The sequence below is a fragment of the Rattus rattus genome, chromosome X, assembly GCF_011064425.1.
Source record: "Rattus rattus isolate New Zealand chromosome X, Rrattus_CSIRO_v1, whole genome shotgun sequence".
NCBI classification, from domain to species: Eukaryota; Metazoa; Chordata; class Mammalia; order Rodentia; family Muridae; genus Rattus; species Rattus rattus.
Window position 1 is genome coordinate 53,316,541 of NC_046172.1, and position 21,957 is coordinate 53,338,497.

At 38.0% G+C, this 21,957-nt stretch overlaps 1 protein-coding gene across 1 annotated transcript in view; it reads left to right on the forward strand.

Moving 5' to 3' along the window:
• The window catches only part of Arhgef9 (Cdc42 guanine nucleotide exchange factor 9), an 80,561-nt gene extending 58,928 nt beyond the window's left edge, over positions 1-21,633 (forward strand). The window contains exons 7-10 of the mRNA XM_032890490.1: positions 9,056-9,298; positions 18,503-18,571; positions 19,220-19,281; positions 21,397-21,633. Coding sequence (XP_032746381.1) covers positions 9,056-9,163 — 108 coding nt within the window. The 3' untranslated portion in view covers positions 9,164-9,298; positions 18,503-18,571; positions 19,220-19,281; positions 21,397-21,633. The remainder of the gene's footprint in view (positions 1-9,055; positions 9,299-18,502; positions 18,572-19,219; positions 19,282-21,396) is intronic.
• Positions 21,634-21,957: the final 324 nt, after the last annotated feature.

Here is a 21,957-nt window from a genome sequence, read left to right on the forward strand (position 1 = left end):
TGGGAGATAAACCCAAGAAATAATGGAGTGGAAAGAAGGTATGCAAAGGAGCGAGGTATTTTGTCTGCTAAATTGTTCTTATCATTGCTGGAAAAAACTGACCGTTGGTAGCAAGGGAGAGGCTGGGGAAGGGGAAGGCACAGATTCTTCCAGTTGAAGATAACCTTTGATAAAAGATGGGCAAAGACTAAAAGACTGAAGTGAGCAAAGGTTCACCTCGCTCACCTTATTCACATCTGGAACACAATTTAAATGAATGTCCAAGAGCTCAGGTTTTTGTTTGTTTTGTTTTGTTTTTAACATAAAGAAAGAATGTGATTCTCACTGCCTGCATCAGGGTGGAGAGCTGATCCAGCCCCCTCACCTAGGCTGTACGGGAGAACTGGCCCTGCCTCTCACTCAGAACAATAGACCCTACAACTCACATTGGCAGCGTAGTAGAACTTGCCCTGGTGGGATGTGCACGGGGGAGCTGGCCCAAGGGTGTTGGAGTTGAAGAGCTGGAGAGCTAACTCTGGTGGCATGGGTGCCAGAGAGCCAATCCTGCCTCTTGCAGGCTGCCACAAGCAGGAGCGCTGACCCTGCCCCTCACCTGGACAAAGCAGGAGAACTGACACAACATAGCCACCATCTAGGCTCTGATCCAGGGCCTTTAGTTGGCCCATCCCAACATCTGTTCCATCTATGAGCAGCTGGAGCACTTGAATGGGCTGGTCCTACAGAACCAAAGCTGCAGGGTCTCCACAACACAGGGCAATAACAGGATGTCTGAGAGGAGTCCTGGTGAGGATCCAGTATTGATAGTGTAGCAGGAGCCAGAGGCCTCAGACCAGACCAATGACTCCTGCAGTAAAACTTGTAAGTAAAGCTGTTTGCACAAAGAGGCTATACTCTCCAGGACACAGTGACATCACAGCTTCCATGATGAGATCTTTTAGGTTATTATTTTGTTGTTTTTATTTTTTCCCCTTTGGGGTTTGCAGTGGTGGATGGTGGATATGGAGGGATGGTGAGGTGAGGTGAGTGGGGTTGGAGTGCATGATGGGAAATTCACAAAGAATCAATAAAAAGTTAAAAAAAGAAGAAAGACTGGGTTAATGAACAGCTAAATAATTGAATATGACTACACTAATCTTTCTGATAAGCTCATATTTTAAAAGGGCCCTTCATAAATGTGATATTTAATAGAAATAACACAACAATAATAAATACTGAAAGGTTAGTTTTTAAATTTTCAAGACATAATTAAATATTTCTAAATATCTAAATGTTATTAAAAATAAAGGAAGAAAAAGTAAGTGATAGTCTGGCAATCCCTCATATGATGTAGAAGGTTTTATGATAACAGAGGAACATCGAGTCCTTTAATAAGAGGAATTGAAACCCCAATTGGTGAGGTTGCAGTAAAGTATCTCACTGCTTGGAATTTTTATTTTGACAGCATACTCCATGACAGTCACATCTGCCTTCATGGGACCTGTAATGTAATAAAAATTTAAGTGTAATATAGTAGAAAAATGTACACTGTTATTCACTGAAATAACTCTCAGATGTCTCTGGTGGAATTGCTTTAGGAAATCTGGGCAATATTGAGAATCCTAATGAAATCTGTGACAAAACTACAGATAGGAAAATACGCCAGTTTTCAAAACAGAAAACTATATTATGAAAAATATAATGAATATAAAATAATGATGAATTGGCATTATTTGAATGACTCTCTGATTCTATTTTTTAAGCTTTATAGTCATTAAGTTAGTTCAATATTCACCACAAATCTACCAGGGAAATATTGTGATTTTTCCTATTTTAGTGATATATGAAGTCAACTTTCATGTTTTTGTTCCTCAAGCTAGAAATTGACCTAAGAATTTGCACATGTAAGGCAAGAGCTTAGTCTACTAATGAGCTACATTCCCCAGCCATGGAGCCAAGGACTAAAACTAGTTACACTGTCCCTAGTGACAGTGACTTCTGTCCCCACTACACTTGTCCAAATTTTTTAATCAATTATTAAACAGTCTAAATATTTAGGCAGAGATTAGTTGATTATGAGAGCTCAGCATTTGCTTTTAAGAACAAACGATGCTTCATTAAGAACTCCATTTGTATCCTATCTTTGCATTCAAGTACTAGATTATAAGACTGGAATTCACAGAGAGAGTCTGTATTTCAGGGTGGGAAGCAGGTGATTTATTTTGAGACAGGGTCTTTTGCCCCTCAACGTGTCCCAGAGCTCCCACTATGTATCAAAACATAAGTTCATATTTCTGATCTCTCTTGCCTCTACACCCCAAGTGCTGAGACTGCAGGCACATGTCACCATTCCTAGTTTATGCAGTGCCAAGAATCAAACCAACGGTTTCAACTGAGCTACATTCCAAACCCCTGAAAATCTAATTTTTTTCTGCTACCCCTTTAGATCCTCTTATAATTTTATTATAGAGAGAAGAAACCTGGAGTGATAAAGTTAAATGACTCTGGTCTTAAATCCTGGTTTAAGGATAATGCTTATTATGTCAATCAAGCAAGTAACTGTCTATTTCACGCACCTCCATTCTATCACCTATAATGCAGGGAGAATAAGCAAGAGGATTGTTGTGAAGAATAAGTGAGATCCGTGCATATGAAGTAACAGTTGAGGGGCAGAACTGTTGTAGATACACATGAAGCTTGTTAAGCAGCTACGTATTAACAAAAGGCACATATTATAAATTGGTGAAGTCCCCATCACTCCATTTACCCAACTGTGGACTGAATAATTATCTGCCACAGGTAATCTAGGAAACATTTAAATATTCAATCCGTTCTTTAATATTCAACTACTAATGCCCACCTGCTGCGTATCTGTCTGACTCTTCTGATTCCTTTAACTTGCAGCCAGGTACCACAATCTCACCTGTTTTGTACACTAGGAGTTGGGATTGACTAAGACACTCAGAAGAGCTGGAACAGCATGTGCAACTTGTGGTTTTTCTGGCAGAGGGAAGGATAAAGAGGGTACTTTGAAAATAGCAGTTACTATACACATGAGAGACACCAGCAGCTCCTTTAATTTCTGTCTCTTTTCTTCCCTTGTCATTTCTAAGACCCTTTTGTTGTCTGTCTCCTTATCCTATGCACTGGCCTCTGCTCCTCTATTAGTTTAGTTTTGTAGATGTTTCTGTTTTCTCCCTGAATCATTGCTTGAAATTATTTTGGTGTTTTGGGAATAATTCATGTTTTGGTTTTTGTTCTCCCTTTTCACTATTTACAGTGGAATAGAATAGACCTCTTTCTCCCATTATCCACCAATTTTCTACACTCCTATTATTGTCCTAAGCAACCAGCTCTCTGCATTCACTATTCTTACCTGCACCTATTCTGACATGTCCTATTGTCCACTATCATTACTGTACTGTATTTCTGTTGCTTTCACAGGATTCAGAGGGATAAGAACTAAATTGCACATAATGACACTGGACTTTTGTTCGGGGAAGTTTGTACAGGCAAATGGATGGAACTAGAGCCATTCATTTTAAACAACTCACATACAACAGCAGCGATAATAGGTAGGGATAGGGAAATGGATGGATGGCTTAGTGGTTAAGAGCACTCACTGTTCCACAGAGGACCTGGCATTCAGTTCCAAACACCAGCATGGTGGCTCACAATTGCCTATAACTCTAGCTCCAAGGAATTCAGTGTTCTTTTCTGGCCTCTACATTCATATGCACTCACATGTTTTCAATACATGCATTCAGGTGCACATACATACACAAATAAGTAATTTTCTTTAAGGAAAGAGACCAGAATAAAATAGAAGTAAGATAGACAAGGGAGTTAAAACTGGAAAAGTAGATACTAGACTCTTACTAATCAGTCTAATGTTGAACCAGTATTTTTTAATCTATTTTCCCTTTATTTGTCTGTTCTTTTTATTCATCTAATTTTATCTATTTTCTTCACTGTCTGACTGAACTAGCAATAGAACACATTTCAGAAAGGTTGTACAGGGGAACCATGATAACTACTGGGAAGCAGTGGAGTAATAAACCAGACTAGAGGGTACCCATTCCTCTTCTCTAATCAGCTGTCTGAATTTAAATATGTTTTCTCTGCTTATAAGTATTTCTTCATTAAATAAATACGAATCTAAAGAGAATCATGAACTTTAAATGAGGCTGTACAGATATAATTGTTGCTACCTTGTATTTACTAAATATTAGCAGTTGATAGAATTACAGTATATGTCATGCTGTTAATCATTCACTTAGCAATTTTTATTTTAAAGCAATATATAGCATATTTAAATAAAAGTTAGAGATTAGAGTCACATGTTCTAGACCCAAAGCCTGGATCGACCATTTAGTCCTACATTCACTACACTGTGTCTATAGAGTTCATCATTCGATGCAGCTACTTGCCTTGTAGTCCTTTCATCAGTAGTAATTCAGTTGACAAATGCAAAGTTGATAGGATAGCAGTTGGCATATAATATAGGCTGTTTATGTCTGCATTGCTACTGTGGTCATTGTTATTTTTATTTTGACTCTTAAGCATGTACTGTAATTGTTGGAATATAATCGTGACCAAAACAAGTTCGCCCTTGTCCATGTGCCTTCCCCAGGATTTGGATAGAAAACTTCAGTGTCCTAGGCTAGGAAAGAATAGCCAGGACCCCTTCTAAATAATAGAGATAAACGAATAAGGCAGGCTATAATCCTGAAGTGCTTTATACTCCAGATTGTAGCATCTGTCATTTGTACAAAATGTCCTGTGAAGTCTTACTAAATCCTAGGATTACCTAGTGGGATCAAGTTGAAATATCTATGAGCCGTTTGAATTATATAATGTCAGGGATTAGGGTAGTTCCTTGCTGGAGTCCCAGGCTATGGCCAAAAGCTTGGTGTTTACAGGCTGTACAATCCTGGAGAAGTACTAAACTCTTTTTGTCCCCTGACTTGAACAAACAAAAAGAGAAATGAAGAAAGGCTGGTATCCTGTTAGAAACAATAAACTCCACTAGACCGGGAAGCTGTGATCCAAATACCTGTTTGGGCCATAGTATTGCTATACCCCTGTGAAGACTCTCAGCCATGTCTCAGAAGCTCAATACCAACAGTACCAGAAGCACCGGGACTCAAGAAGATTTTGTTGTCTTTCTGTGTTCAGAAGACCCCATAAACATTGTGGGTACAATTCCTGAGTGTTGCAAGTTCAAAGACAGAGTGTCAAGCACAAGCTCAATGAGTATACAAAACTAAGAGCTGTAATTGGCACGCTAGCTCAGTACTAGGTGAATAGTGTTTAAGAGCAGTCACAGTGTTAGAATTTAGACAAGGTGGGGGCACAACAGCTAGAATATATAATCAGAGAAGGTTTCTTTGGGGGAAGAATATGTGACTTTGACAGGTTAAACAGATGGAAGTAAGAGAGCAGTTTGGAGAGAAAAGGGATACATTATTGTAAACCCAAGTAGATGTGTGATTCGTTTGAGTGGGTTAGAAAGTACTATTCCAACCCTGAACATGAGTCAGATTTCTAAAGTCAGTGACCATGTAAATAGAAAATATTGGAATTTGTCTTTTCTTTGACTCATAATACTTAACTTTTCATATTTAGCATACTGGGACAGTTTAAGAGGCAGTAGAATTTTGAGGTTTATCAAAGTTTGAGGTTTGCCAAAAGAATGTTAAAGGAGCATGAAAGCTCAAGGCTACATTTACTGGACAAGGCTGGCCTTGCAGCATGGAATCTTTGTATTTAAGTGGGAGTTTTGCAGCTGTTCAATGTGATAAACTTTTCTAATTTTAAAGTTGCAATGACTGAGACTGAAGGAAGCTAAGTAGCTTGTCCAATCCATACAGTTAATGTGTTAACCATCTAGAATTCACACTTAAATATTTGTATTTTGCTCATATTCTTTCACTGTCCTCTGTTGTTCATGGCCTTTGCTACCTGTTCTGATTGGACTTCCTGAGCCTGTAGATCATTCCAGATCATTTGTTATCACTAATCATATTAAACCCTTTTTTAGCTACAAATAAGAAAAATGTAATGGCACATCACTCTAATTCCCAATCTTCTACTAAAGAAATAGGATATTTCTTTGCTCCTTTGTTATGTATAAATATTCAAATAAACAATTGAATATTCAGATTGTTGCTGGCAATGGATTCCCATGATTATACACATATTTCCAATTTTATGAAATGCCAAAATCTTAAAGTCTTAAAATGATCATGAAGCAGTAATTTGATAAAGGGGAGAAGGCATTTTTAGACTAAGGTTAGGAACCAGGAAATTGAGGTTGTTACTATTTTAGGTTGGTGGGTAGCCACTCTTGAAGTATGCTGCTATCCATGTCTGCCTTTCCAGGTCTGTATAGGTCATTATATCAACTGTAATGAAGAATTCAAGCATTATATCCACATGTTTTCCTCTATTGCCCCCCCTTTTGTCTAGATACGTTATCCTGATACTGCTCAGTTTTTGAGCATGTATCTCATAAAACGTTCCTGAAATTTTGAAATCAGTTCATGGGAGCCCTCTATGCTTTGGGCCAGGACTGAGCTTATGCATTTTGGATATGGTCAAAAGAAATAGACCTAAAAAATACTAGCCTTCTCTGTTCAACTCATCTCTTCCTCTCCTGTGAGACTGGTGTTGCCAGTACCGAGCAGAACTGTTTGAGCTTAATGGCAGGTGCCCCCAGTAGATTAGAACCCATATGTATTCTCAGTTTATTTGTATGCGTAATAATTACAGCAGTAAAAATAACAATGTAGTGATTATTAGTTGTAAAACAGTTAAACAACACCTGTATTTCCACTTCTGGGGATTTGAGATTGACATAAATATGTTGAGAATCATTCAAAATCAGTTTTGTAATACCTCGCATATACTTCCTCTTGTGCAGCATTCCTCATACTAACCAGAATGCAGTTCGTTAGCCCCTCCAACTGTCATACCACTGTGCACATTTTGCCAAATAGATCAATATTGTAGCATGCAGGGTCTGTAGCTGGGTAAGAATTAATTTACTACAGTGCTGTTTAGATTTTTAAATGACACAGCTAGAATCATCAGAGAAAAGGAAATGCAATGGGCAAACCACTGTGGGCAGTGCAATCTCTCGGCAGGTGGGCCTGGGCTGTACAAGAAAAGTCGGTGGGAAAGCCATGAGGAGCAAGCCAGTAATCATTCCTTCATATTCTGCCTCAGTATGTGCTTCTAGGTTTCTGCCTTGAGCCTCCTGCCTTGGCATCCCTTGAAGACAGACTTGAAATCTGTAAGCCACATAGGTCACCCCTGCCCCCAAGCTACCCTTGGCTATAGTGTCCATCACAGCAGTAGAAAACAAAGTAAGACATGATCCTTTCCATTTCTGACTCTATTTTTCTCATCCACTCATGAATTTGCTATATAGGCCTTGTTTTATCTGGTGATTGTGGAAAATACAAATCAGATTAGAATATAGAGAAAGGAAATGAAGTCAGTGATGAACATGAGATTTAAGATGAGAGTATTTGGGGATAATAGCTTTGGATATGGTAGCAAGTTCACCAATACTTATATGGCATTTAAAATGGGCAATTACAGAAATAAGAGCACTATCATAGCGCTTGCCTAGCAAGCGAAAGGCCCTGGTTCGGTCCCCACTCCGGAAAAAAAAAAAAAAAAAAAGAGCACTATGTAATGGACTTAGGATGAGTGTCTCATTGGCTAGAATTAGGATTGATCTAATTCTGTGCTCATGAGTAAAACAACAAAAGATAGAGAACATTGTATTTTTTTTAATGATAAAGTTTTTATTTTAATCCTTATAATTTTTGCACGTGCTATATGCAAGTTTTTTTTTTATTAACTTGAATATTTCTTATATACATTTCGAGTGTTATTCCCTTTCCCGGTTTCCGGGCAAACATTCCCCTCCCCCCTCCCCTTCCTTACATGTATGACTTTGCCTTGGTAATAGAAGATTGCAAGATTCATATGTGTTGATATGTGTGCCTTCTTTATTCTCCTTTACTCACACTTCTCTGTCAGCCTAGCTCATATCCAAAAATCTCAAGTACTAAAAGCATCAGATCATTATAGTTAACTCTTCATGTCCAATAGTATATGACCTTCTAATAACTCTCACCACTGAACTTTCACTCAGAATCTTATTCTCCATATCCTGCTTTTTAGCAGGCTCATTTTATGCCTCTAGTAAGCATGCCAAGTTTTTGGAAGATGAAAACTCCCTTGCTGGTAGTGCTATTATTGCATACTCCTTTTCTACTGCTTATAAGCAGTTACACCAGTGATTGATACTAGGGTTTGAAACAGTCTTCAGATGTAGGAAATCTTTTTCTATTAATTTACTTATTTATTCACTTTATATCCTGATAATATTCCCATCCTCTCATCCCAGTGCAACCCTTAAAAATCCCTTACCTATTACCCCTTTCCCTTCTCTTCAGAGAAGGGGAAGCCCCTCTTAGGTACCACTCCACCCTGGGACATTCAGTCACAGCAGGACTATGCACATCCTCTCTCACTGAGGCCCAACCAGTTGGTCCAGTTAGGGGAAGGGGAGCCAATGGCAGGCAACAGAATCAGAGACAAGCCTCTGCTCCACTTGTTAGGGGACCCATATGAAGACCAAGCTGCACATCTGCTATAAATGTGTAGGGGTTCTAGGCCCAGCCCCTGCATGCTCCATAGTTGGTGGCCCAGGTTCCGTAAGCCCCTTGGAGCCAGGTTAATTGACTGTGGGGTTCTTCCTGTGGTGTCTTTGACCCTTCCAGCTCACTCAGATCTATTCTCCACTCTTCCACAAGACTCCCGAGCTCTGCCTGATGTTTGCTGTGGTCTCTGCATCTGTTTCCATCAGAAATCTCTTAGAGCACCTACTTAACAAACTAGTCAGTGTCCATCTGGTCATCTCAGTGCATGTATTAAAACAATAAAATCCTCATTTATATCCCAGAACTATAATAGTGTTTATGTCCTTGACCATATGCCACCTCTCCTGGCATCCACTCTGTCTGTACTTCTGACAAATAACCTGTTTCTTCCCACCTAGGACCTATCCGGAGAGACATCCTATACTACAAGGGGCGCATTGACATGGATAAATATGAGGTCATTGACATTGAAGATGGCAGAGATGATGACTTTAATGTCAGCATGAAAAATGCTTTCAAGCTTCATAACAAGGAAACCGAAGAAGTACATCTGTTCTTTGCCAAGAAACTGGAGGAGAAAATACGTTGGCTTAGAGCTTTCAGAGAAGAGAGGAAAATGGTACAAGAAGATGAAAAAATTGGTAAGTGACCTGAGAGCAGAAAGAAAAACATAACTGTGAAGAACTTTTGATAGAGGGTTTCAATTGATTTTATCTTTCCAGAGTCAAAAACAAGATTTTTGTTGCAAACTGACCTAACTCACTATGGTGGTTCCTGATTATAGGTCTTTGTAAATACCAATAGGTATGAGTTACAGATTGTTCATGCCTAATACTTATTATCAGATAGGAATATTGTAGCAAAAGCCAATTTCAAACTTGATTCTCCTACCGCTATATTCATATCTATTAGCAAACAAACACAAAAAAATTTACATTCTATTCTGTAATTTCCACATATTCACAGATCTCTCTGTTTCTAGGGATATTAGAATATGTTCTATGAATGCTTTGTCAGTGCAGATTTGATTGAGTTATAGTGATGAGATGGACATCTTTGCTTGTGATGCTGGAAATAAAAACCAGGGCCTTGCAACTCTGAAGGCAAAAAGTATCAATATAATTCTGAGGAGGGCCCAGGCAATGGGTCTACTTTTATTCACAAACTTCAGGTCCCTTTCAGATTGTGGGTTCACTTCCTTCTTATACTGAGTTCATGTGCATAGCTCAAGTTACATTCATTTTACTAACAAAAACAGATATCTATCAAAGTTGGGCTATATAGGCCTCCTCCATTCAGGTGGCAATATTAGTCCCTGGGGCAAAGGTGTCTGAATATTTAATTCTTGATAAATCACTTCAGATATTAACTTATAATTAAAATTATATGTACTTAGTCATCATTCTCTAGAACTATTTAAAAATAAATCACAGAAAATATACTAATATCAAAAACCATGACCACTCATTTCATTTAGATTCAGAATAAAACACCAGTTTTGGATTGAAATAGTTTATGCGGCCACGGTTTTATGACTAAAGATTTATAGTTTATTAAATACTACCCAGCATCGTCCTCAAGGTCCTATTTCTAAAATAAAAAAAAATATCAAACAGGTTTGATTCTACATATCTATGATTGTAGCACTCAGAAGAAGAGGCAGGATGATTACAAGTCCAAGGCCAGCCTGGGCAGCATCATGAGTTCAAGCCAATGTGAACTACAGCAGGAGTCTGGTTTTTGTTTTTTTTTTGTTTTGTTTTGTTTTTCAAATGAAGGGGAAGGGATGTAGTTCAAAGATAGAATACTAGCCTAGCATGCATAAGATTCTAGTCAATCCACAGCACTAAGGAGGCAGCAGATAAATCAATCTTTCTAATTCCTAGAAAAGTTTCTTGTTTTGCTCCATGTTTTATGCAAATGGAATTCGACCTTTAAATGTTATATGTTCAAAATTACAAAACTTGACTCTAAAAATAAGCTTACCTGTTGAGTTCTGATACGAAAGGTTTTTATGCCATAACATGCTAGGGAATGAAATGGCCCAGAGCAAAAGATGGATGGCCAGCAAGATGTAGTAATCCTTGTCTTCCCATATCCTAAAGTCCCCATTGAAAATGCACTTAGAGTCTTATTTTTTCCCATTGACTTATTTACTTATTCATTTTACCTCCTAATATCACCCCCTCTCCTCCCAATCCCCCTATCACATTCCCCCCAATCCCTCTTCCTCTTCTCCTCTGAGAAAGGGGTGCCTGTGGGTATTTTCCTACCCTGGTACATCAAGTCACTGCAGGACTACGTGCATCCTTTCCCACTGAGGCCAGCCAAGGCAGCCCAGTTAGGAGATTGGGATCCACAAGCAGTCAAGAGATTCAGGGACAGCCCCCTCTCCAGTTGTTGTGGGACTGTAAGGAGACCGAGCTGCACATCTTCTACATATGTTCGGGGAGGAGGGGGGTTAGTCCAGGTCACCTTTAGTTTGTGGTTCAGTCTCTGAGAGTCCCAAGGGTCCAGGTTAGTTGACTGTTCATCTTCCTATCCTCTTTGGGTGCCTCAATGTTTCCCCCAAGCTCCAATGTTTGGCTGTGGTTCTCATTGTATCTGTTTCCATTGGCTGCTGGGGATAGCCTCACAGAGGACAGTTATGCTAGGCTCCTGTCTGCATGCATAGGAAAATCAGGTTTCTTTTAAAGTGCAAGCACTAAATTGAGACATGCTGTAGAATGGTATGGCAATATTGGACTTTAGAACTACCTGTGTGTGGGTAGTCTGAGTTCACAGATCCTGCATTACCTAAAAGATCCCTACCATTCCCTCTGCTTCTCACACCATATCTCCCATACAATGCCCTAATAACCTTTCACTTCAAAGATCTGCTACTAATGAAAAGCTTCCATGAATTATTTCTGATATGCTTATGTCATCTTTGTTTTGTTGTTAAATGTGAATTTATGTTGCTTTCCTCCTGGTCTGACTACATTAAATTAGAAAATTGCAGAAAATACCAAGGAAACAAAATAAAACCATAAAAAAAGAAAATCACAATAGCATACATTGTAGTAAGTGTTTTGATATACTTTCTAATCTTTTCTCCCATGCATTTAAATAAAACTGTGAGAGTTCCTATTACCCCCGTAACCTCTTTCCTTCCACATTTTTTTACCCCAGCCCCTCTCATTAATCCACTTAGTATTATACTTGCTTTCTTTTACTTGTCTTTTTCTGTTTGTTTGATTGCTCGTTTGAAGACTACTGTTATTGTTTTCCTTGTTTGGTTTTTTGTTTGTTTTTAGATTTTGGTTTTTATCTCCTAGTTTCATAGCACCATTATTTGGGTTTGTCTCAATATTTTTAAATGAAAAAAAAATATTTCTGAGTAAACTTTGAGTCAAACCCTAAATTTTATAAGTTTCTATATAAAATGCCCAGGTCTTTGGGGGAGTTGTTTATAATTTGATTTCACTTATGGATTATGTGCTACCATTTACAGTGTTTTATGTGAAGTTTCTTTATGCTAGAGTTAGAACACAGGGTATCTCATACTTGGTTGGCCAGTGATTTGAATGCTGAGCCATTTACAACTTAGAGTATAAAAGGTTTTGTGTTTTGTTTGGTTTTTTTGTTTGTTTGTTTGTTTGTTTTTGATCCTGTAAGTTAAGTAATTTTAGTCATTAGTCACCGTCTTCGTGTTTGTCTATGTATCCTAATCCTGCCTTGGTCTTTAGTGTTTCAACAAGTGTGTGTTCTTTCATTTAGTACAGATTTTTATTGTTTAATTATTTTCTTCCTTCTGAAACCTCCATTTTCCAAATATATACTTTCTATTCTAATTCTCATATTTTTTAAGTCATTATTTCCTTTTTTATATTTTTGATTGATATAAAGTGGTTCTTCCACTTTACATAGTACTTTAAATATTCTCCTAGTTTATGTTTAGGTTCCTCTTAACTTCTATTCATAATTTTTGCTGATGTATTTGTAATAAGCAATATGTAATGTTTATAACCAACTCTTAGTTTTAACTAAATACACCTAAATTTAATTCTTAAAATATTTGTATATATTTATAAATAAAAGACTTCATGTAATCACTGAGTGATTAGCAACTCAAGGTAGTTAGTATATTTCTCACCTTAAAATTTTATGTTTTTAGAATGATTATGTTGAAAATTATATCTGTTAATTGTTTAATATATAACAATTAACTATATTCATCCTACTATGCCATAGAACAAAGAATTTATTCCTCCTATTTTACTATATCATAGAACCTACTTAATGACCTCTATGCATTATCTCTACTTCCTATTCTCTCCAATTTCATTCTGCTCTCCACACATATGTTGTTAATTTTTTCCATCTTTATTAAGTTGGGTATTTCTTCTTTACATTTCAAATGTTATTCCCTTTCCCGGTTTCCCAGGCCATCTACCTCTCCCCTTCTGTGGGTGTCCTCCCATCCTCCCCCATTACCGCCCCTCCCCAACAATACGTTCACTGGAGGTTCAGTCTTGGCAGGAAGGGCTTTTCTGGTGATCTTCTAGGCTATTCATTGCTTCTTATGAGGTTGAAGCCCAGGGGTCAGTCCATGTATAGTTAGTTTTAGTCCTGGAAGCCTCTAGTTTGGTTGGCATTGTTTCATATGGGGTCTCAAGCCCCTTCAAGCTCTTTTTTTAGTCCTTTCTCTGATTCCTTCAGCGGGGGTCCCATTCTCAGTTCAGTGGTTTGCTGCTGGCATTCGCCTCTGTATTTGCTGTATTCTGGTTGTGTCTCTCAGGAGAGATCTACATCCAGTTCCTGTCAGCCTGCACTTCTTTGCGTCATCCATCTTATCTAGTTTGGTGGCTGTATATGTATGGGCCACATGTGGGGCAGGCTCTGAATGGGTGTTCTTCTGTGTGTGTTTTAATCTTTGCCTCTCTATTCCCTGCCAAGGGTATTCTTGTTCCCCTTTTAAAGAAGGAGTGAAGCATTCACATTTTGATCATCTGTCTTGAGTTTCATTTGTTCTAGGCATCTAGGGTAACTCAAGCATTTGGGCTAATAGCCACTTATCAATGAGTGCATACCATGTATGTCTTTCTGTGATTGGGTTAGCTCACTCAGGATGATATTTTCCAGTTCCAACCATTTGCCTACGAATTTCATAAAGTCATTGTTTTTGATAGCTGAATAATATTCCATTGTGTAGATGTACCATATTTTCTGTATCCATTCCTCTGTGGAAGGGCATCTGGGTTCTTTCCAGCTTCTGGCTATTATAAATAAGGCTGCTATGAACATAATGGAGCACGTGTCTTTTTATATGTTGTGGCATCTTTTGGGTATATGCCCAAGAGAGGTATAGCTGGGTTCTCAGGCAGTTCAATGTCCAATTTTCTGAGGAGCCTCCAAACTGATTTCCAGAATGGTTGTACCAGTCTGCAATCCCACCAACAATGGAGGAGTGTTCCTCTTTCTTCACATCCTTGCCAGCATCTGCTGTTGCTGGAGTTTTTGATCTTAGCCAGTCACTCCTGTGAGGTGGAATCTCAGGGTTGTTTTGATTTGCATTTACCTTATGACTAAAGATGTTGAACATTTCTTTAGGTGCTTCTCAGCCATTCGGCATTCCTCAGCTATGAATTCTTTGTTTTAGCTCTGAAATCCATTTTTTAAATAGGGTTATTTGTCTTCCTGCGGTCTAACTTCGTGAGTTCTGTGTATATTTTGGATATAAACCCTTTATCAGTTGTAGAATTGGTAAAGATCTTTTCCCAATCTGTTGGTTGCCGTTTTGTCTTAATGACAGTGTCCTTTGCCTTACAGAATCTTTGCCGTTTTACGAGGTACCATTTGTCGATTCTTGATCTTAGAGCATAAGCCATTGGTGTTTTGTTCCATGTGTTCGAGATTCTTCCCCACTTTTTCTTCTGTTAGTTTGAGTGTATCTGGTTTGATGTGGAGGTCCTTGATCCAATTGGACTTAAGGTTTGTACAGGGTTGATAAGAATGGATCGATCTGCAATCTTCTACATGCTGACCTCCAGTCGAGCCAGCACCATTTGCTGAAAATGCTATCTTTTTCCACTTGATGGTTTATATGTTACTTGACCTTTTTCCATTACTGCTTTTAATATTCTTTCTTTGTTTTGTGCATTTGGTGTTTTGACTATTATATGATGGGAGCAGTTTCTTCCCTGGTCTAATCTATTTGGAGTTCTGTAGGCTTCTTGTATCTTTATGGGCATCTCTTTCTTCAGGTTAGGGAAGTTCTCTTCTATGATTTTGTTGAAGATATTTACTGGACCTTCGAGTTGGGAGTCTTCACTCTCTTCTATATCTATTATCTTTAGGTTTGATCTTCTCATTGTGTCCTGGATTTCTGTATGTTTTTTTGGCCAGTAGCTTTTCCGTTTTTTACATTATCTTTGACAGTTTGTCAATGATTTCTCTGAATCTTCTGCTCCTGAGATTCTCTCTTCTATCTCTTGTATTCTGTTGGTGATGCTTGTATCTCACGGCTCCTTGTCTCTTCCTTTGGTTTTCTATATCCAGGATTGTCTCCCTTTGTGCTTTCTTTATTGTTTCTATTTCCATTTTTAATTCCTTCCCCTGTCTGATTGTGTTTTCCTGTAATTCTTTCAGGGATTTTTGTGTTTCCTCTCTAAGGGCTTCTACTTGTTTACTTGTGTTTTCCTGCGTTTCTCTAAGGGAGTTCTTTATGTCTTTCTTAAAGTCCTCCATCATCATGATCAAATGTGATTTTAAGTCTAGATCTTGCTTTTCTGGTATGTTTCTATATTCAGTGTTTGCTTTGGTGGGAGAATTGGGTTCCAATGATGCCGTGTAGTCTTGGTTTCTGTTGCTTGGGTTCCTGCGATTGCCTCTTGCCATCAGGTTTTCTCTGATGTTACTTGTTTTGCTATTTCTGACAGTGACTTGACCTTCCTATAGGCCTGTGTGTCAGAAGTGCTGTAGACCTGTTTTCCTGTTTTCTTCCAGCCAGTTATGGGAACAGAGTGTTCTGCTCTCAGACGTGTAGTCGTTCCTGTCCACTGGCTTTCAGCTGTCTCTGTTGGTGGGAACCAGAAGGTCCTGTCCCTACCTCTCCTGGGTGCCCATGCACAGGGTGGCCAGATGTCACTAGGTGTTTTCCTCTAGAGTCAGAAATGTGGGCAGAGAATAGTCTCCTCTGGTTTCCCAGGCGTGTCTGCCCCTTTGAAGGTCTAGTGCTCCCTCCCACGGGAATTGGGTGCAGGGAGCTCTTTGACCTGGTCCTTTCAGATCCAGGCACAGTCTGAACCACAGGCCTCCTGCAGCTTGACTGCTGCAATCTTCCCGTGCCTGGAGGCCCTATACAGTTTCCTGGTGGGCAAAGGTGGGCAGAAATGGCTGTCTCTTCTGCCCTGCAGTCTCAGGATCGCCCACACTTCTGGGCAATCTGCTCTCTCTCCCACAGGATTTGGAAGCAGGGAGCTGTGGGCTGGGATCAGTAAGGTCCAGGCACCAGCTAGAAACCAGAAATGTCTGGTCCTAGAGGAATTTTGCCTTTGTGTGTCCTGAGTCCACCAGGCAGGTCACTTGGAGCAGAAAAGTTGGTCTTACCTCTGGTCTCGGGCCTGAAGTCGCTCCTCGTTGCTGGCTTTCAGCTATCCTTGTTAATTTTTAAGATATAAGATCATACAGTGTTTTTCTTTCTACATGTGACTTATCTTACTTAACATAATATCCTCCAATTCCTACTAATTTATAAAAAATGACAGAAATTCATAGTTTTATACAGCTAAATAGTATCTTCTCATTTTCTGTATCATTCATTGACAGACATTTAGGTCAACAAAATATTCTTGATATTGTGAATAGTGTTTTCAATATTCCTGGGAATGCAAGCATCTTTTTGACATACAAACTCAAAAAATACTGTCAGGAAAAGAAAGAAAACCAAACATGAAATAGCTAAAATTTAGGCGAAAACTTTTACTAACATATAGTGTGACTTTTGTTGCATGAATTCTGTCCCTGTTGGAAAGTTGGTAATATATATCCCATTCCTCCTACATTCCTAATGACAAACTAAAGTTTAATTCTACAGAACTTTCACCCAGAAAATACCAATACCCTAATACCAATGAATGTATTAGGCTTACTTTTAGAGCAAGGATGAGGGATTATGGCCAGGTGCAGAGGTGACCCTAAAGCAGCCAACTGGTAGGTCTGTGCCCACCATGGCTGCATAAATAGATCCTTTTTCTCTAGTCTTTACCAGCCTGCTGCACCTCCTGGAAACCATGAGACCACATATAATTAGGGCAGAATTACATCCACCTGGTTAAGAGGGCCATCTGGATACACTTGTGATAATATTTTGCAAGCAGACACAGCTGGGCTTAAAAAGATGACAGATGTTTAGCTCGAAGGATAGTACTGTATAACAGTATTTCCAGAATTTATGAGAAACTGAAACAACTCAAAACAAGACAGCAAGTAACCCAATTAGAGTATGAGTTAAAGTTATGAGTGGATGTTTTTCAAAAGAAGACTTTCAAATGACCCCCTAGGAAACATGATCAATCTCAATAATCAATGGAAATGAATAAATCAAAACCACGATGATTCATTAATCCCTTTGGCATAACTATTAGCAAAAGGAAAACAGCAAATGATCAAGGCTTGCCATTAAAACAACACCATGAAGATTCTTAAGAAAATTAAAAATAAATCTTATTATCCAGTAGTACAACTCCTGAGCATACACCCCAAAGAAATGTGGCTAGTTCTCCAAATTTGAAACAAGTTTCTTCAGTGGATTTTCTAGAAAGGAATTACTAGGTCAATGATAGTGACCATTTATATTTAAATTTTTTAACTTATTTCTTGAGATTATACTATAATTATACATCATTGCCCCTGTTCTCCACCAAACCCTGCGCTATATTCCTCACTTATCTCTTTCAAAGTCAAGGCCTCCATTTTTCATTATTTCTTGCCACATCCATATATGTCCGTGTACATACATATTAATATTTTATTTTATGTTATCCTATAAAGTATTTGGTTTCACTATGGCGTTTTCAGACATAATTTGTTTTTGTCGATTCTCTTCTCCCAGTCTTCTCACTGATCCTCTTGCCTCCCTTGTACTCTTCTACCTACAGTCACCTCCTGTCTGCTTTCAAAGAACATATATTCTATGACTTTTCTCTTCCTCAAAACTTCATTTTCCCTTGTCAGAGTTCCTTCTCCAATTCCATGACTTATGCCCACACACTCATATTATAATTGAGACTCCACATGAAAGAAAGGTCTGCTACACTTGTCTTTCTGAATCTGGGCTACCTGACTTAATATAATTTTCCACTATCAAATGTTTTCTGTGAGTTTTGTACTTATGTTTTACTTAACTTAGTAAAAGCCCATTGTGCATATGCACCATTTTTTGTTATGGACCTGTCATTTTGTTGAGAGCTAAACTGTTTCTATTTCCTGAGAAGAGAAGCTATCAACATGGATGAGTATGTGCTTCTGTAGTAGGATATAGAATTCTTTGGGGATGCGCTCAGAAATTTCAGTCATTATGGTAGTTCTATTTTTAATATTTTCAGAAACCTCCATATTGATTTTCTCAACAACTCTACCAAGTTTTGCTCCACTGCGAATAAGAGTTGATCTTTCCCTACATCTTTGCCAGCATTTTGTTTCAAGGGTTTTTTTGTTGTTATTGTTGTTGTTTGGTTTTGTTTGTTTGTTTGTTTGCTTTTGATATATTTGTCAGATAGCTTTTGAAGGAAAGGTATACTCAATTTTGCAGTGTATAGGGGTATATGGTTTTCATAACAAAGTTCACTTCTTTTCTCTCGTAGGCTTTGAGATTTCTGAAAATCAGAAGAGACAGGCTGCAATGACTGTGAGAAAAGCCTCTAAACAGAAAGGTACTTCTGCCTTTACTCCTTCAGACCCACTCACTGTCTGTGTGGGACTAGGAAACCGGGGTATGTGTTCTCACATTCCTTGGCTCCTTTCCATACTGAGGTTCACTTGGAATAGTTTCCAGCTACCCAGGTATTCTTGATAACAAGTTACAAATGCTCTTAGTGTTTACTTCTTGAGCGTAAGGGATGTGGGGTACTCATATCTATGTTATTGGCTACATAAACAAAACAAAATTAAAAAAATTATTCTTATGTTTACTTCAAAATAAGAAAAAAATTGAATAATATAGAGAGAGGCAGGCAATAATGCATGTATATAATTTATTTAATAAACATAAATATATAGGGATATTATCAGCTTTCTTTCAGTGGTCTAAAAATGCTTACCTAATCAGTAGCCCCAAACCAAAGTGAAGAGCCTCAATTTGAAGCAAGATAGTCTTTCTCTGAGGCAGACATGAAAATACCTTTGAAAAATTCAAATTCAAATAGAATCAGCTTAAATTTGAAATAGTTTTTCTTTTCTTTTTCATGAACCATAACAAAACTTAAAGTGCTCAGTTGAGCAAAAAGAAGGAGCTACCTTCCGCTTTCTAGAGTGTCTACCTAGTACCAAGTTTCTTAATTTCTTTCATTTCATCTTTATAGTAACCCAAAGAAAATGGCACTATTAGCCCCTGTTCCAGGTTAAGAAACTGAAAACACTCAAGGTAAAGTGATTTTTAACCTAAGTCATCTTGGTTCTGAGACCACTGCTCTCCCCTCTTCATCTCAGGGTCCTGATGGTGGTGATATCTCTGTTTGAACAGAAGAGCTCATTTGATTCTCTCATCTCAATTACTGACAGCTGTTTTTTGTTTTTTGTTTTTTTTTTTACTGACAGTATTTTCACTGTTCCAAGGAATGAATAATATTAAGACATCACTTTCCCCAGCCCTTTCCTTCTGCCCTTTCATTGGCTCTAGGATTCTGAATGAACTCTAGAAATAGTGAAGGGAAAACTGATAGGATAGCTCTTATGCAAATGTCATTAGTTAAGTAGTTGTTCTAGTGTCCCCTTCACATGTTATTTGTAGCACCATGGGACATTATCAACCATCTGTTTTTCTGAGGGAAGAGTTATCTGGCTGATAAAAAGGCCTTTTTACTTTACTTTGTTTACTTCAGAATCTATATATAACTCCTTGAGTTAAATGCTAATTCCCAATGTGTCGACCCCATTAAATTTATAAACATAAACAATGCCAGAATCATAAACACAGTCTCCATCTCCATAGACTTTAAGGCTAGTTGAAAATCAGATTATTACTCTAGAATAAATAAACCAATCTTGAAAAAATAAGAATGAAAAGAAAGTTCCTAATTCATCTAATTTCAACGTTCATTATATAGGTAGCATTAACTGAGGCAATACAGATAGTTTAATAGAAAGAACTCAGAAATAGGCCTACATGCATAGGTGTGACTTATTTTTGATAAAGACAGAACTACAATTCAGCCAAAGAAAGTGCAATATTTTCAACAAATAGTCTGAATTAGATTTCTACAGACAAATTAAGACCTCAGTATAAGCCCACGCCTGATATAATAATTAAGTAGAAATTCATTGTGAAATTAAATACAAAACAATAGAGCCCTAAGAAAAAGTGTTTTTCAAATCTTTAGGGTTCGTATATTTGATATCAAAAGCTTGAAAGAAAAAAATGAAAAATAGAGCTTCATAAAGCAGGACTTTCTCCATGGTGTCCTTGTATTATTTGTTAGCATTTAATACCCTCATATTTCTAGCACTTGCTGCCTTTCAAAAATGGCTACAGAACCGGATGATTCTTCCTATGGAAGTACCAATGGCTGATGATGGCTTAAACATTAGAACTACTGTCAGGGTAGTTGGATTGCTTGAGTCCTCCATTAATATCAAAAGGTCTATAACCTCAATATCATTGAAAGGGCACAGACTCCATTTTCCTTTTTTTTTTCTATGAATCATGTCTTATGGTGATGAATTTCCTTTCTGTTTCAACTACTAATGTCAATTTTCTATTGAATACAGGTTTGTCACTGTCAACCCAAAGCAAAATACTAAATTACTTGGGCCTTAACCGTTATGGAAAGTCCTGAAGTCAGTAGTAATTAACCAGATTATTTTGACGCTTTCAGGTAGGGTTGGAGAGGAAGAGAACCAAAGTCTAGAACTGAAAAGAGCTTGTGAGGTTCTTCAGAGATTATGGTCTCCTGGAAAGAAATCCTAACCAGGAACTCAGCACATGTGAGCCCTAGTTTCCACTTTATTGTGAGCTGAGTATAAGACCTTAGATATAATATTTTTTCTAGTCCTTGGTTTTCTTGTCTGACAAACAAGTGATGGTAACACTCCAGTTTGTTTTATTTCATTTTATTTTATTGGTGATACCTGATAACATGGTGAATAGAATAGAATATAAATAAGATGGCGAGTAGAATTAGAGATGCCAGTGCGAATATGACAGGGAAAGAAATCATTTGTAGCACAGATCGATTCATCATTTACCTGAAATGCTTGCGACACAGTGTACCTCAGATTACAAATTAGATATATTTTTTTAATTTTGGAATATTTGTATAGACTTTCTTGATTGAATAGCTTTAATATGGAAATCTTAAAAGGTCCAAAATATGAAACTTTCTGACTATTAGATTTCGGAGTATTTCAGATCTTAGAAGTAGGGTTATTCAATTCGCTACCAGGTAAAACTCACAACACTAGTGTACTGTGAGTTAACATGTTTGAGAATTCATTTGGTACTTAATTTATACTCTTTCCTTTGATCTCCTATTTGCTCTAGGTGTCAACTCTGCTCGCTCAGTTCCACCTTCCTATCCACCACCACAGGACCCGTTAAACCAGGGCCAGTACCTGGTCCCCGATGGCATCGCTCAGTCTCAAGTGTTTGAGTTCACTGAACCGAAACGCAGCCAGTCACCATTCTGGCAAAACTTCAGTAGGTTAACCCCCTTCAAAAAATAATACCTATAGGAAGGCAGATAATTTTAAAATAAATAAAATTATATTTATAGATGGACCTTTTTTTCGGAGAAGCACTGTTGAAAATTTATATATATATATATATATAAAATGTGTGTGTGAGAGAGAGAGTGAGTGTGTGTGCGTGCGTGTGTGTGCACACATACATGCACGCACACACATAGACCTTTACGTATACACGTGTGTGTGTGGGCATGTGTGCACATATGCATGCACATGCATGCACACATACATACATATACACACACAGAGAAGGACCAAAACCATTTTCTGTTGTTTTGGGGAATCGAAATCTATAGTTGGTAAGAAGTACCACTGATTTCCAAACATGTAATCACTTCTTAAAATTTTTAGTTCTTAA